Consider the following 16,749-nt stretch of genomic DNA (forward strand, 5'->3'; position numbering starts at 1 on the left):
AGTCAAACCACATAACCAGTTGGACATGAAATGGTCTAATAAGATGCCAATAATTCAGTATCAGCAGACATAAAGAAGACGATGTATAAGCTAAATGTACATTTACATTACTGATTATTAAATCATCTACTCTGTGCAGAAGTAGAGAACCTAGAGCTCCCGTAATGCATGAATAATTAATTTTACAATGTAGATGTATATTCCCTTTTCTATATAGATGCATCATACATGTACCACATTTGAAAAGACTTGACCAGGTATTTTTCAAGACAAAGTTAATAAACATTAATTGTTACGCTCGACAACGGACAAAAACCAATTGCATTAGGTCACCTGTGTGACTCATGATCAGGTGCTCTTAAATTTTATTTTCGAAAACGAAGGGAAGGTCCGTCAAAATATTACCACAGCGGCAAAACATAAACAAAATTTGGTCGCTCGGAGGAACGGCAATACAAGCGAATAAAACATTGAATGCAAACATGAACAAAAATAAATTATCAACAAAAGGCGCAGTGAAAATTAATCGATAAATTTCAAAGCTGGTCTAGTCTAGTGGCATTTAAAAGAGTTTTCATCTCATTGCTTAAAGTACACTAGATATGATTTTAATATTAGAAAAAAATGTTTGTAATGCATGTACATGTAACGAAATTCCCTCATTTTAATTCCAAATGAATGTAATTATACATAACCAGGTTATTTCGCGATGAAGAAGGACTATTGGTTGCCTTGGTTTTCATATTTTATCTTATCATATTATCTCGACTGTGTTAGTTGTTATATAAAATATTGCACAAAGATAGTCTATGAGTAAAAAATGAGGAAAGTACCGTCTTACCTTAAGATAAGAACAGAAATTCAAACGGATTTAAATTGCATCAGTAAAAATGTTATTTCTGATTCAAAACTAACTTTTCCGAAAACATAATTTTTAGGAAACCTAGTTGATATGAATTGTCCATTGGTTCTAAATGAAAAAATCGTAAAAAAAAAAACTTGCATTAATTTTTTTTCTGCTTTCTTTGATAATTATTTTCCCCTTTAAATTAGGAATCATTTTTGAATGAAAAACAAAGGCATATTTCTTATATATCAGATGCGACAAACTAAAAACTCAACAAGTGGTTTATATCTTTAGACCATGGTTTATCGATTTTAGGAAATTGCATCTAAGATGCGTTTAAAAACCTTGATACAGGCATAATTATCCGACAGGGTATCGTATATCCTCGTCAAATGACACCAAAAGTACAATATCTATGGTACACGTCACGTCAAACTACACCAACCTGTAATCTGAAGAAAATAAATAATTATATGGTTGCTTATTTCTTATTCATTTGAGTTTTTGGAGATAACCTAAAAAAGACCTTTGCCTAAATTCTTCATAATGGATCGTTCGCTTCTTGTGTGCCGCTTAATTAATACTATCCATTATGTTATACCAAATCTAATTCGTCTTGTTCGAATAAAGAATTTTTATATTTATTTGCTTTGCTTCAAATGGTGTTTGCCTTTATTCTGTAACTTTCTAGTGTGAGCCTGAGTAAAGGGGAGAACGACGAGTTTAAATAAGGTATATCAATCTTATGTAATAATAAAATCCCATTTTAATCCATGTATCAGAAAAAAGTTCATTTAGGCTTCAACATTTTCAGCATCATATCTGTCTTTCCCTGTTTTTAGCATTTTCCATGTCACCGATTCCCTATGTCTTTTGGATATCAGTCGAACTCAATCAAAATATCATAATGGTGCACATGTCAATATTCTTGTTTTGTTGTTAAAACTTGAACAGTAATTAAACACATTTAAAATCTAAAATATTACAAGGAAAACTCGCTCTAGAAAGAATGCTTAAAAGAATTAAAACCATTGGTACCCCATCAGGACAACTAACCCTAAAACAAGATAACGCTTGGGCAAATGTTGCTCGTGTGTACCATGAATTTCTGCTTGCTCGAAATATGGATACGATTAATGTATCACCGTACCGCCCAGAATTATGGGCGAATAAAATGCGCATCCGCCGTCGTCTCCAGTGGTTTGACTTAAAAATTAGGAATAGAAAAGTTTTCGACAGCGTATAATCGGAACACTTATTCAATCAAAACAGCAAAGTATGTTGTTGAAGAATAACAAATAAGTCAATCCTAACACATTACAAAAGCAACCAAAAAAAAAAAGAAAAGAATAAGTGATAATAAATAACTTTAAAATAATAATGAATAAGTAAATTTATTCAGTAAATTAAGTGCAGATCCAGGCAGCTGTTTAAGATCAATTCTATGTAAGAATCAAAATTCGCTGGCCACGCATAGTCACGGATTTTTCTCCATACTTCACAATTTGATAGACTTTGATAAGTAAAAAAGCCTAAAACCATTTGTTTGTTGCTATGTGGTCCCGTTGTCATGGTAACTGAGGGTAAAGATGTAAAAATGGCATTTTAATGCTTATTTGAGAACATATTGAGAGTAATGTGCAGAACTTGGGGTTTCCAGGGTAGAATATATTATTAAAAATAGTTGTCATTTTTCAAAAGAAAGAAAAAAAATTCATGGAGAAACGCATATTTTTAAAGCGTGTCCATGGTTACTAAACATATATTTAAAAATCTGTTTTCTTCATCTAATTTGAATAAAAAGTGGAAATCTTGGAATTTTTGGTAAACACTATTATCATTGTGCAATTAAAAATTTATATATGAAAATTGAGAACCGTTGCTATGGTAACAAGCTTAAAATTAAGGAAAATTATAATATTATTAGGTATCTTTAAATGGATTTTATTCACTAATAATGAAAAAAATATAAAATCAAATGGTGAGAAAAAATAAAGTATGTCCCTAACTTTAATGACACTTGAAAAAATCTTAAATTTTCTAAAAATAACTGTCGTTCTTATGGACTTTTCAAAAAGTAAGAATTTCTGTGTGATTTTTTACCCAACTTAATTTTCCATAGCAACAACACTTCTCTGTTACATACCAAAGGTTTTTGTGGTGTATAATGAAAATTTAGATATATTTTTACCAGTTCCAACTAAAACAATTGCAAATCAAATCAGGAATGAAAGCATATCAAAATAATCTTCAATTTCTCTGTTTTTCTCAATTTTTGGCCTTGTTGCCATAGCAACGGATGTCAATTTTCATGATAAAATATATATTGCCTGGTAGTGATATGGATGTAAAAATTCAACAGTTTCCCATTTGGGCTTATTAAAAAAACGCAGAAAACTGATTTAAAAAAATTGTAACGGTTTCCATGGTAACATTTTAAAAGTATTGGTTACTTCATTAATTTTCTTATATAACTAAATAATAAAAAATAGGACAAAGGCTGTTTTATGTCTTTGATAGTTTACATTAGTGGGCAAAACCTTCTAATATGGCTTCAAAGTAGGTAAGTTTTGCTATTTTCCCGTCTTTAGCCTCGATTACCATGGCAACGGTTACCCCCATCAACCAACTTTTAGTGGTTTTTTGCGTTTTACACCTAGGTGTGTCCATGTATGAAATATAAGGAAAATTGGTGACTATGCATGGCCAGACCCTTTCATAAATCATTGATTCTTACATAGAATTGATCTTAAAAAAACAGAAATACATATAAGAGATTCAAATAAGTGCATGTATCAGTGTGAATATTAAAATGAAGTAGTTAATGACTTTGGTTTGTTTCTTTTTGTCCCTAGTCATTACTTCAGTAAAACACTTTCAGTATTCTCCATCATTTTGTTTCAAAGTTGTCACACTGTAATCACTTCCCTTTGAATCAGGCTCATCTCCAACATTTGACACAAGCACTGTTTCCTTAACCAAGTATGATGACGATTGTAATCATATACAGGTAATCGAAACCAGTCTGCCAGGACACCAAGACGTTGAAGGTCAGACAGTTTATTATCAATCTGTTCTTCCGCCATGGTCTACAATAGACAAACAGAGGAATATGTAATGTTGCCCTAGTCTAAATCAGGCGCTCTAGAGGTAGAATAAAGTCTGCCTAACATAAAATTTTCCATTACTTTTTTTCTTATTAAATAAAAATAACTGTTAGTGAAAAGGAATTGAACTCAGTTTCTGCCGAACATTCAAAATTTCTTTTTCCAAAAGTTCCCTTTTTATGCTTGGAGAAATTCACAGGAACAAAATTAATTTTTTACGGAGATTTATGATGGAAAAAATCTTGTATCTATTTATTAATCAACTGGAATTTTTTTTGTCGTTTGCAATGCTTAATCCCCATAGACTTTTTATTTTTGGTTGTGTTTTGAAACCTTAAGCGGTATAGGATTTGGGGGGGGGGGGGGGCAAAACAGAAACACTGTTTTCTTTCTAATGAAAAAATGTAGCTAAATTACAAATGTATTTATGATTATCAGTATTTTAAGCAAAAAATTAAGGAAAAAGAGACTGCTTTTTAGTTGCGTCGTTTCTTACATAATTTGTCAAAAAATTCTTATTACATCCTGCAGTTCAGATAGTTCTATTTACATAACTCACCGAGTTTGTATTTTAACCTTGGACACATTTTGTCTTCGTTATTGAAATAATAGAAAACCCTTAATCAAAATCCCAAAACTCTAAATCCGTATTATTTCTTGCCATATATTTTACCGATAGAATCATCCAAATCTTAGTTCATCAACATGACTGCATATTAATTTGTTTCAGAAGGTCAAGAATTTATTTTTATTTGGGGGGGGGGGGGGGTGATTCTAGGGTGCATACTTTTAAGAAACAATCTTTATTCATCACTATACATAACAATGTGTATTGCTAAGAGATATTAACAAATGTGTATACATGTATATAAAATTTTGGTTTTGGTTTTTGTAGATGTTTAGTAAACAACATTAGTTTTGTGTTTTGTGTGTTGTATACATTGATAAACAAATGTTTTTGTTACCTTTATTGCGTCTTCGTCCAAGTAAAAATATTTTTGCTCAATCAGTACATTTAGATATTCCTGAAACATATCGATTGCATGAGAATTGAAAATATAACCATAACAAACATACAAGACATGTTTAAACAACTTTGAAGTTTTTTGCATCATATTTGTCTGGAAAAAAACATTTTCTTTAACATCCGTTTCATTTTTATAATTAAAATCTAATATTAATAGTAAACTGTTTACATCCGTTATAAAATGCTGTTTTATTGAATAGAGCGATCAAATTTTTCAATACCTACTTTTACAAGGGGCTTTTAATGAAACAATCTTGGACAGGATCTTATAAATCATGGTTATGATAGCTTAAAGAATAAATACGACCAAACACAGAGAAAATTTATAGTTTTAAATACGATATTCTTTATTTATGATTTTGTATAGATGATAAGACAGTAGGGGTTAATAAACGTTACGTTAAAACTGACTGGGTATTTTGTTGTTGTTTGTTTTCTGGCGTTTCTCCACAAACTATTTAATAATACATTGTTTATGTCATTACGAAGCATATACATCAAAACATATTGTTTTGCAATAAATACCATTAAAACAACTTACCTGACAAGGATTTGTGTCATATCGAAAGATGAAAATCTATGTTTAATCAAGGATGATTGCCAGTGGCGATATGAATATCCTCCAAATTTACAATAATCAAATAGGCCACATTTAATACAAAATGTTAATTTGCTTTTTAAATTATAGAAAAAAAGATACAGCAGGTTCCCGAACAGATGTATCGTTGTAATCAACCAAACACTTCGTTTCCCGGAAATACTTTATATTTACCGACTTCCATAACTCTTTGCGTATGTGAACTGTCATCTGTAAACAATAAATTTAATTTATTAATAAATAATTTTTAATATCTATCTATCTATCTATCTATCTATCTATCTATCTATCTATCTATCTATCTATCTATCTGTCTGTCTGTCTGTCCGTCTGTCTCCCCATCTATCTTTCTATCTATCTGTCCATCTATCTTTCTATCTATCTGCTTGTCTATCGTTGGGCCATTATTACCTATTAGGTTCGTTACTGACACGCTATGAGATTGATAAACCCGATGTATTGCTGTAGTCAGGCAGCAACGAACCTAATAAGTGCTTTTTACCCCGAGGACTATCAGGTGACAGGTATTAATTCACAAAAAGAGATGACCTACGCAATTTAAACCCATGTATACAAGACCATCTCGTCTAATTAAACTTCTTTAGACTGTTCACAATTATCAACCTCATATTTCAAATTCTCTTTGAAAATGTTTGCTTTACTGTTTACTTACAACGTTTTGTTGCTATTCAATTTTAAAGGTTTTTTCCTTGACGCTGTTATTTTGTCCTGCTCCAGACACAACAATGTTACGTCAATATGCAAAGGGCAACTACTCTAATTTTAAAGAATTTCAAACGGTGGCTATTCTAAATGGTTTAAGAACTTGTGGCATGCGGTTTCTATATTAAATGATATGAAATTTGCAATTGAGTGGGCGAAGCTTTGGCTATAACGACCACACTGCCGAATATTGATTCTCACCGAACATACCTAGATATATATGAGTTAGTCACGTGCTATAATGTTTAAACCAAAGAAAGGAAAGGAAATAAAAATATTGACTGGGAACAGAGCAATAATTGATAACGTCTTAAACAATACTTACCCCTCTTCGATAGAAAAGTATTCCCACTACAAACACAATATAAAAACAACATCCTCCAAATAGTGAAATTGCCAGCACGTCACCAAAGGAAGGAAATGATTCAAAGTTCCTGACGATGAGGACACTGGTCATGTACAGGGTTGAGACCGATGAGACAAAGGTAGCGGAGAAGAAGAACGCTGCCGCGTGGGTAAAGATAGCCATGGTAAAAATCTTGTAGAACTTCATAAGCCTGTGATTGGTTACCAAGGAGACAGCAGCCTCAAACTGGTCCACACACTACATCATAAGATCGTTGTGTAAAAAGAACAAATATTAATGTGGACTAATAAATATGTCGTGGGGCATGTAAGAATTTTCGTAAAAAAGCCATCACAAATTTTTGAGTTTACTATTACATGGAACGGTATTGTTTTATTAATAAGAATATTTTAAAAAAAGAAGAAATATTCAGTAGCACAGGAAGCCAATATCAGACCGGTTAGCGCACATGTGTCATGTTCTGTTTATTCTTGTTTTAACACTTAGTGATTAATTTTTATAACAGATATAAAGGTAAATAAAGTTCAAAAATTGAACCTGTCTTTTCCATATATTGTTACTTTAAAAATCTTAGTGTTTGACGTTTGCATAAAAAGACGTTTTTCGAACCACATTTGCCAGTACTTTCTAATAGATTTTTCCTATCAATAAAATCGTAAGATAAATATGGAAAAGATATTGCCTGAAAAATATCCTAGCGCCTTTACAACTAACAGCTTTCATAGCATTACCTTTTCGTGTAAATTTTTTAAATATTCCCGTTCATTTAAAGTAAGTTGTTCAGTCTCGAACACATATCCCTTTTCGAAATATGGTCGTTGCTGAATGAATGTTTTCGTTAAAAGCCTTGCTCCATTTTGGTTTTTGATTTCGTCCTCAGTGAGTTCTAAATAAAGCAAAGGAAACTTATTATCATGTCACATTATTAATAATACTAACACTTTCGGCTTCTAATTTATTATGAAAACACAAGACAAAATTAGGCTGTATTCTTAACCACAGATTGGTGAAAAAAAAAATTACAAATAAGTATGCATTTCTTAACATCAGTTTAATGAATCGACCCATTTCAGACATTTTATAGCATTTATAGAAATACAGAAACATTTCCATATAAAACTATTGTAAATTACATGTGCACAGGAACGGGAAGACCATTTAAAATTACATGTCTAATTTAATGTTACAGAAAAAGCATGGTTTTGCAAGATTATATCTAATGTTAACAAAAAGTCTGCTTAATATATTTCAAAATGTGATTTTTGACGATGTTAACAAAAACTTATCAATTCAGTCCATATATCAGTAAATAAATAATATATTATACCTTGTTCACCTTGTATCTTTATATAATCAACTGCATCTGTAAAAACAAAACAAAATTATATACTGTGGAATCATTAAATTTCGTTGGATCCAATTTTCGTGGATTACTTAAATTTTACAGGTTCGTGTATTCTCTTAAACCTACAAAGAAACTATGACTTTATTACCCTGATTTATTAATTCGTGGAGGATATTAATTCGTGGATGAGAGGTACCCAAGAATTCCACGAAAATTGAGCCACCACGAAATCTAATGAATTCCACAGGAACCCTCATATACACATATTAATGATGATGTTGTAGGCTGTTGGTATTACTCTTCTTTTTCATATCAGAACAAATTTCAAAAGACTTTGTTAAGCGATAAATAAACAAACAATTGAAAGTTAAATTACGAAAACAAAAGGAAACGTAATAACTCCGGATCAATCCTGTATTGTAAACTGTAAAATAAATACAACTTAATTTTATATACACACTTGTGCAAGAGGCTATGCTTATATAAAAGCAAAAGGAAGAATAATCGAAGTGGTTCGTCTTAAATTTACTAATTAATTATAACCCGAAAAACCTATTCGCTAGCCAAGTCGCTCCTTTCAATGCGGAGTGGACCGTGAACCTTTGGCTAGCGTAAATGGGCGAGTTAAAAAAAATTTCACATGGAAAGCCTAAACTGCTTTTTGAGGATAGGATATTGTTTCATTGATGCCTTTTTAGGTAGCAAGGGACACTTTCGAATAAAGTACCCGTCAATATTTTTATAATATTGAGAGTTGCTGTACTTGAAGGCTTAAGAGTGTTGCTAAAATTGATGAAATGATTTTTAATGATTATCATTAGTTAGAGGGGTGTCTGTTGTTGAAATTGATATGCAATATGTAGGCCCCTTATGTTAGGTACATGAGAACCAGAAGTACATTGTAAAATGCGAAACCTGCGGCTATGACTGTTGTGCTGACTTTACACAGTGAAATTGCAAGTTACAGACGGGAGGTAAATCACAAGAAAAGTAGGTGGATGGGACATTGTAAACGATAGTGCAATATGCACGCGGTACGGAAGGTCAACCCTCTGCAGGGAATTAGCTGGGGGAGGTCTAAAAAGCTGAAAAATCATGAAAAGTTAGCAAAATATGAAAGGGTCAAAATCTCATAAAAACCAGTATGTAGAGAATTTTACAGGTTTTGACTAATAATTTTTTTCAGAAATTGGTGATTGGCCTTATAAAGAGTGAATTAAAGGTATTTGTGCTGAATGGGAACTGAGGAAATTCTAGTTACAGAGTTCCGAAGACATGCATCCCTTGGCTACAATGAATTGTATAAAAAAAAACTGTCCCCTGCCACCTTATATATGACGATAGTTAAAATATTAGGGCAATTTTTACAAATTATATGATGAAAGCGTGTCTTTAAATGCTGATAGTTTATCATAATACGCTGACATTTTTTTTTACATTATGAAACTTATCAGTACAATCAATGAGCAATAATAAAAAAGAAGCATCGGATTATAAAAGTATTATCTTGATACCTTAAACTAACCTCATATTACAAAGAAATATCAGCATGTAATGTTAAATGGGGATGGTCAAAATTTTTGTCAAAAAATATGTTTTCGATTTTAACGTTTACAATACTTCATTGAGGTTTTTCTAATAGGCAACCACAATTTAAGTGTCGTTTCTTGAGTTATCAGCGAGTTTACATTTTGAATGTAGAAGTGAAAATTTAAGACCTAAAATGAATGTGTTAAAAGTAAGGAACAATTTATTTATGCTTAAAATGAATGGGAAGATAGACGAATCAGCTTGAAAAGATTTTTGACTGTTATATTAACCTATGTAAAAACAGGGCACGAGCCTTGTTTACATGACAAAGAATTGCGAGCCTATAACTCTCATTGACTCTCAAATTTCATATGATCAATAGATATGCATTCCTAAGGCATGGTAAACAATATAAACAGAAAAATAGAATTTGATTAAAATCGCGACCATGTCCCTTTAAAGCATCATCTGGTAATGGGAAATATTAACAGCAAAACATCAGGCACAATTGAGTATTTCACTTTTTCGTTGTAAGAGAAGGAATATTAGATCGTTTAGAAAAATGAAATCTAAGGCAGTTTTGACCAATTAAAGCCACGGTTACAGATTTTGCTACACTAACATACAACAACATATCGCACAAGATGATTATAGTGCGTTAATGATTATACCATCTTGCTATTCAATACCTGAATGGTAGTAAGCTTCAAATATCTTCGCCGTTATATCCTTCTCTTTCTGCGAGTCAATATATCGATAGCGATTCAGAAATGGCGGCAGTTTAAGTCCCTCGTCAGGGGGTCGCAGCAGAACAGGGATTATCTTTAGTTTTTCTCTCTCTGAATACGACAACCGTACCGCCTCATCTGCCTCCGACATGCACCAGCGACTAGTGATATATGCAGGACTCATCAATATCAAAACCTTTACGCTTTTTGCCATTTCGGATTGAATATTATCGTCCAATGGTTTTCCGATTACGAAGTCCCTATCATGTTGCATGCACTTGAAGAAGAATCTACTTTCAAGCTCCTTGCATATTTTGTTCACTTCGGTTATGTCTTCTGTTGAACAAGATATGAATAAATGGTACTTTTTGCCCGGGGGAAGTTTGGCCACACGACGTTGCCGAAGAGTATTTTCAGGGGTTAGAGTGTCATGCCCTCGCTCTACATTCGCTTCGTAATGGTCCTGTCCAATCGGGGTTTTTAGACATGTCTCACTGCCCGAATAACTCTTCGATAAATTGTTGATATCACAATTTGTGTCCTGACTTTCTTCAACTGTCAAGAGTACATCTCTTTCTGTCAACGTATCTTCTTGAACAGACAACATGTTTTTTACTCCTCACAAGATCATCCTTAACTCAACATATATCCATTAACTTCTAGACATAGTTCCCGTTAAATTCTGAGGTAACGCGCTACTATCGATTTAAAGCAAGCTTCCTGTTTTCAGAAAATGAGTATGTTTATATTTAGATTTAAACCCTTGCGGGGTTCCCAGAACGCTATTTACGTAACCAAGTAGAAACCGTGATCTGAATTTAGATCAACCTAAAATTGACGGTTGCAAGAATGGATACTTTCATGTTTTGGACTTCATTTTTAATCCTGATAAAGGTAATATTTTCCAAATAATATTTTTGCTTGAGGCACATTTATATACACTGCTTATTCTTGAATCGTACACTCTTGTTAGAACAATCAAAGTCATGGGTAATTACAAATGACGTATCCTACCTAAAGATATTCAATCGACTTTTGTATATCCGATCAGCATCATTATATACCCGGTAGTTGATGCAGTACATACTGAGAAACAAAAACGAAAGCAAAAGCCTTAACCGGTGCAAAACATAAAATAGTTAAGTTGCCATTATTCCAAGCAAGCACGGGGTCGGTTACTTAGTTTACGAAATACATAAATGTAGATTTACATTCAAATTTATATATAAGAAGTCAACCTGCATGTTCGACAGTTTTATGAGCCTGTCCAATAATGCACCAAGTGTCTGTCAATAATATATAAGGTCACACGTTTGTGTAATGAGTAAATAAGAAAGACGACTTTATTTACAGGGTCCTATAACTGGCATTTTATGAATGTACAACTTTTACTTGCTGTCTGTACATGTTTATATACATTTTGAGGTTTTGTGTTGCTTTTTAATATTGATGATAGACATGTACAATATCAGAATTGATAATGAAGATACAAGTCTAGTACAATTGATCAATTGATTATAAGTGATATGTAACCAATTCAAACATGCAGCAACTGTTCTTATTTTTCCATTTCTAGTCGGAAAGGACTCGACTTCCTCATTGATAAAATGTTTAAGAAAAATGTGTGCACGAGGTTGATATGCACGCTATCGTTCCACGAATAGGTTCTCGTTTGTTTTCATTTTTGTGTAAAAGTACTAGTGTAAAACATGCTGTGTTCACATACAAATGATAAATTATAAGATACTTCCAGAAATGAAAAAAATGTTCATATTGGAAGGGAAAAGGCAAAGTGTAAGTGTAAATCTGAATCCTTATTTATTTATAGGCAAGGTATTAATTTTAATTACTATCTCTTATTCTTTAAATTAGCTTATTGCCATATACAACAATTACAACTTAATACAAAATTAAAAAAAAAAAAACACATATTGTACCAAATAAATATTCAACTACATGTGTAACACTAAAAATTAATATCGCATTGACAAAAAAGGTTTAAAGCACGAATTTATAAAATAGAGAGGTTGAGATTTTAAACGTGTACGGGTACGCGTATGTGTGTTAAAACTACACGTACACGTACACGGTTTTGTAATTTATCAGTTGAGATTTCTTAACTTGTAGGATATGAATGTGTACGTAAATCGACGCAGTTTTGTGACATGAATTTATTTAGTTAATTCCACATAAATGGTAAATTTCTCATCGATTTCCATGCAAATGAAGTTTAAAAATCTATATAATGTATCACAAGAATACATTCACTCATCAATAAGATTTTATTTGTTGTAAAAAGCTACACGTTTGTACTTCCGTGTAGACGACACTCTACAAGTTTAGAGAATGTGTAGAAACAATGTCGTCAAAAAACTGATGTCGTAATACGCGAAGAATTTAGATGATTCCCCTAGTTCACGTACCCGTACACGTTTGAAATCTCAACCTCTCTATTATGTGACAAGGGCGATAAGATATGCGTTGATAAGATGCTTTTTCATAGAAGAGTTGTTTAAAAGTGTTAAGAAAAACATATAAGCATTTAATTAAAAAGTGCTAGGCATAACAAAAATTCATTTCATATGCCATTTTGTCTGACTTTTTCCAGAGTGTGACTACTATATGTCTGCCATCGGAAGTTTACATCCAAGATAGCCATCAACAAAAATGTTTGCCAACTTGTCCAGAGAGTTTATATATGTTCAGACAAACATGCATGAAAGACTGCCCAAATTATGCCAATATTAACGAAACAGCGCTGGGAAAATTTTGCATAGTGGAGCACGACTTTGAATGTCAGCGAACGTCTTGTCCAGCAGATCTCCCTTTATGTTACAGAATGAATTGTCTGGAAAAGTGTCCGGAATACACTGTCCGATTCGAAAACAGTTGTATATTGGAGTGTCCAATGTCACATTCCTTCTTGATGTCACATAATTGTGATGGTCCGTGTTTTACTGAAAATGGAACCTGTGTGACGGGATGTCCTGATGATCATCCATTTATTTTCCAAACTCCCCGATCAACGCATTGCCTTGAATATTGTCCAAATTACACATATGAGGATCAAGAACATAAAAAATGTCAACTGAAATGTCCAACAGAGAAACAATTTCTTTTAAACAAAACTTGTTTTGACAGTTGTCCGGAATCCCATCCACTCATACAAACTTTGACATCATATTATAATACAATTACCCTTTGTTCCGAATCCTGTCCACAAGATACCCTGATGGATGAAGGATATTGCGTTAACGCTTGTCCCGATGGAAGGTATGAATACAACAACACATGTGTGCGGGAGTGCCCAGAGTCACACCCTTTAAAGTATCCAAATGTCCGAGAAAAATCAACGACTGGGAGGGCAAAATATAAATGCGTTGATTCATGTAATATTAAAACCAATTCCTACATTTCAAACAATCTGGAATACAAAACTTACTGCGTTAGTTCATGTCCACCGGAATCAAACTTTGCCTTAAATGGGTCGTGTGTTGAATCATGTCCCCTATTTCAGCAATATAACATCATACATTATGAACATAAACGCTGCATTGAAAGATGTCCTGATTACACAGTTTTATCAAACGGAACAAACTGTCGAGATTTATGCCTCCCAGATGAAAAATTTAGGTACAACAGGACATGTCACCAGGAATGTCCAATGGACGCAAAGTTTTATTATGTTAAACCTACTTACGTGTACCCTACCATCGACAACTATGTCTGCATTGCCAAATGTCCGACAAATCACCTCATAAATGGCCATGAATGCATCAAAGAATGTCCATCCGATAGAAAATATGTCTTTAATAATACTTGCAATGAAACATGCCCAATCGAGCACAATTACAAACAACTCGAGGGAGGTCACTATAAATGCATTGACAAATGTCCGTCTACAGCATTTGTGAACAATGAATTCTACTGCGTGTCCTCTTGTCCAGCTGACGCTCTTTACCAAGTAAACAAGACATGTGTTGCTACCTGCCCGAGTGAAGTAAGATACAGATATAGTAATTTCACAGTTATTAGTGTTAATTGGCATTCTAAAAAGAACATCTACCATCATTACTGTTTGGCAGATTGTCCAACGAAAACATTATATAATCAAGATGCGTGTGTGGAGGAATGCCCTAAAGAAGCTAACTACTTATTTAACAGATCTTGTGATATTGGTTGTCCAGCAACGGTTCGGTATAGAATATTAACAGGAAATCATTTCACTTGTCTCGATGAATGTCCCTCAAATGCCTATAAATACAATGCTTCTTTATGTGTCTTGACGTGTCCCGTTGACAAAAACTACGAACACAATGCGACGTGTTATCAGGAATGTCCTGAACGTGAAGATTTCATCTACAGAGATGGTTCCTATTTTCGATGCATGAATGAATGCATTCCCTTCTTAACATACAACAAGACATGTTTGGAACACTGTCCAGATGAAGCAAAATTTCGAGACAAGGGAGAATGTATAGCCTATTGTAACGACAAAGAACGAATATATACGTTTAGAAATTTCACAGTGGGCACAGGCGGGACAAAGATATACGACTATTATTGTCTTCATACTTGTCCAGCAAATACGTTTATATCCAATTTAACGTGTGTTTCACAATGTCCAAGCGAAACTTTACAATTAGACAACAAGTGTGTAAAGTTTTGTCCAAAAGAGAGACCCCTGAATTACACAACAAACAAAGGTAAATACTTTTGTGTCCATTCTTGTCCTTACAGAACGTTTAGATTTCAGAGTGTCTGTTTTGATCAATGTCCGAGTTGGTTAAAATCCCATCAAGGTACTTGCACACACGAATGTCCAAAGTCTCATCCATACACTGATATTAGATCCCAAAAATGCTTAAGCGCATGTGAAAATAATTTTGTTATCACGGACAATAACATATGCGATAAAAAGTGTCCAACTGGGAAACATTATATTGAAAAAAATTCATGCGTGTTTTCTTGCAAAAATCCACGCTCGTTACTGCAGACAACGGAGCAAGGTTTAGTATGTCATGACCAATGTCCACACCACCTTCTTTTGATGGAAAACAAGGGAGCATGTGTGAAAAAGTGTCCAGAGGATAAACTGATCGTGGGGAGTGTGTGTCGGGCTTTGTACAAATGTCCGAATCATGCGTATCTTGAACATACGGACTTTGGTAGAAGGTGTACCAATAAATGTTCATCAGGATTTTATTTAGACGGAACACATTGCGTTAAAGAATGTCCACCTGAAAAAGTAATCTATGATGCTGTCTGTGCAAACGAATGTCCGACGACACATCCGTTAAAATACAAGGAGTTCGGATCATCCAACCCACGTTTAATATGTTACAGGCAATGCCCAAGCGATTACGTTGCCAACGGCTCAGTTTGCATTGAACAAAGTGCCTGTTATTCAGAACACCATTTCTCTTATGAACACACTTGTTTTGAAACATGTCCGTCATTCACAGCAATATCGAATAGTAATTATTGCGTTTCATTGACAGATTACGTAATTTACTTTATAGTGCTCTTATTCTTGACGGCGATATTGACAGTGATATTTTATTTCTTGACTTGCTTCACTGGAATAAAACCAAAGACAAAGCGCAAGTCATCTGGAATTAAAACACATTTTCAGGTATGTACGACGTGTATTTCTGTATAATGTTATTAGTACATTATATAATTTGTGATATTTATTTATTCTAAAATATTTTTTCTTTGTGTTGTCATCTTCTGATATCTAAAAAACTAACCACCAACCACCCCCCCCCCCAAAAAAAAAACAAAAAAAAATGGCTTTAAGTAGTCCTTTAATTATTGGCAAAAAAATATATATTGTAGATTATTTAAGTTCATTTTGCTGTATTATAAACTTGGCAACGATACATTTTGTTGAAAATTATGGTTTATAGTTAGAATATACTAATAACTAAATCATCAACATTTGAATTGCAGTTAATCTCCAAAAGAACCCCAACACAGAATAATAAAAATGGAAAATATGTAATTAGATATTCAAAAGAAGATAATGAAGAAGCAGAGATTATTGAAATAAATCATCAGAATATAGAGCATGATGGCGACGAAATTGTTGAACTCAACGATGGAATAGAGACTGCTACTACTTTTCGAAGACGCAAGGGGAAGTCATGATTAATGACTGGATTAAAAAAAGACAACCATTTTATTAGCATTGTTCTAAAAAGAACAAAAACAAATGCATATGAAAAAAAATCCACTATAATATACAAATCAAATTATATATATATATATATATATATATATATATATATATATATATATATATATATATATATATATATATATATATATATATATTTAATTCACTTGTTGTTTAGTGTATTTTAATAGTTGGTTTGTACTCCGTATCCTAATATTGTCATGAATATTACAGATTTTGTAACAGTTTTTGTTATCCTTATTATTATAAACTGATCTAAATAATGCTAATTATAG

At 32.9% G+C, this 16,749-nt stretch overlaps 2 protein-coding genes across 2 annotated transcripts; one reads left to right on the forward strand and one right to left on the reverse strand.

Moving 5' to 3' along the window:
• Positions 1–1,837: 1,837 nt before the first annotated feature.
• Positions 1,838–11,002, reverse strand: LOC105325678 (uncharacterized). Its single transcript, XM_011425340.4, has 8 exons — positions 10,234–11,002; positions 7,997–8,032; positions 7,401–7,555; positions 6,628–6,906; positions 5,682–5,789; positions 5,523–5,558; positions 4,920–4,979; positions 1,838–3,936 (listed from the first exon to the last, which is right to left on the reverse strand). The coding sequence occupies exons 1-8, from the start codon at positions 10,877–10,879 to the stop codon at positions 3,757–3,759; spliced, it is 1,500 nt and encodes a 499-aa protein (XP_011423642.3). The 5' UTR covers positions 10,880–11,002; the 3' UTR covers positions 1,838–3,756.
• Positions 11,003–11,041: 39 nt separating this feature from the next.
• Positions 11,042–16,535, forward strand: LOC105325677 (proprotein convertase subtilisin/kexin type 5). Its single transcript, XM_020066112.3, has 3 exons — positions 11,042–11,166; positions 12,881–15,907; positions 16,228–16,535. The coding sequence occupies exons 1-3, from the start codon at positions 11,122–11,124 to the stop codon at positions 16,423–16,425; spliced, it is 3,270 nt and encodes a 1,089-aa protein (XP_019921671.3). The 5' UTR covers positions 11,042–11,121; the 3' UTR covers positions 16,426–16,535.
• Positions 16,536–16,749: the final 214 nt, after the last annotated feature.

The sequence above is a fragment of the Magallana gigas genome, chromosome 9 (genome assembly GCF_963853765.1).
Source record: "Magallana gigas chromosome 9, xbMagGiga1.1, whole genome shotgun sequence".
Taxonomy (NCBI): Eukaryota; Metazoa; Mollusca; class Bivalvia; order Ostreida; family Ostreidae; genus Magallana; species Magallana gigas.

Excerpts from the sequence above, each read along its gene's own strand:
- LOC105325678 (XM_011425340.4), bottom strand. The coding sequence starts at position 10,879 with ATGTTGTCTGTTCAAGAAGATACGTTGACAGAAAGAGATGTACTCTTG. Across the intron at positions 8,033-10,233 it reads TGAAGCTTACTACCATTCAG|ATGCAGTTGATTATATAAAG; the intron begins GTATTGAATAGC and ends TTGTTTTTACAG. Across the intron at positions 5,790-6,627 it reads TACTTTTCTATCGAAGAGGG|ATGACAGTTCACATACGCAA; the intron begins GTAAGTATTGTT and ends TATTGTTTACAG.
- LOC105325677 (XM_020066112.3), top strand. The coding sequence starts at position 11,122 with ATGGATACTTTCATGTTTTGGACTTCATTTTTAATCCTGATAAAG. Across the intron at positions 11,167-12,880 it reads CATTTTTAATCCTGATAAAG|AGTGTGACTACTATATGTCT; the intron begins GTAATATTTTCC and ends GACTTTTTCCAG. Across the intron at positions 15,908-16,227 it reads GAATTAAAACACATTTTCAG|TTAATCTCCAAAAGAACCCC; the intron begins GTATGTACGACG and ends TTTGAATTGCAG.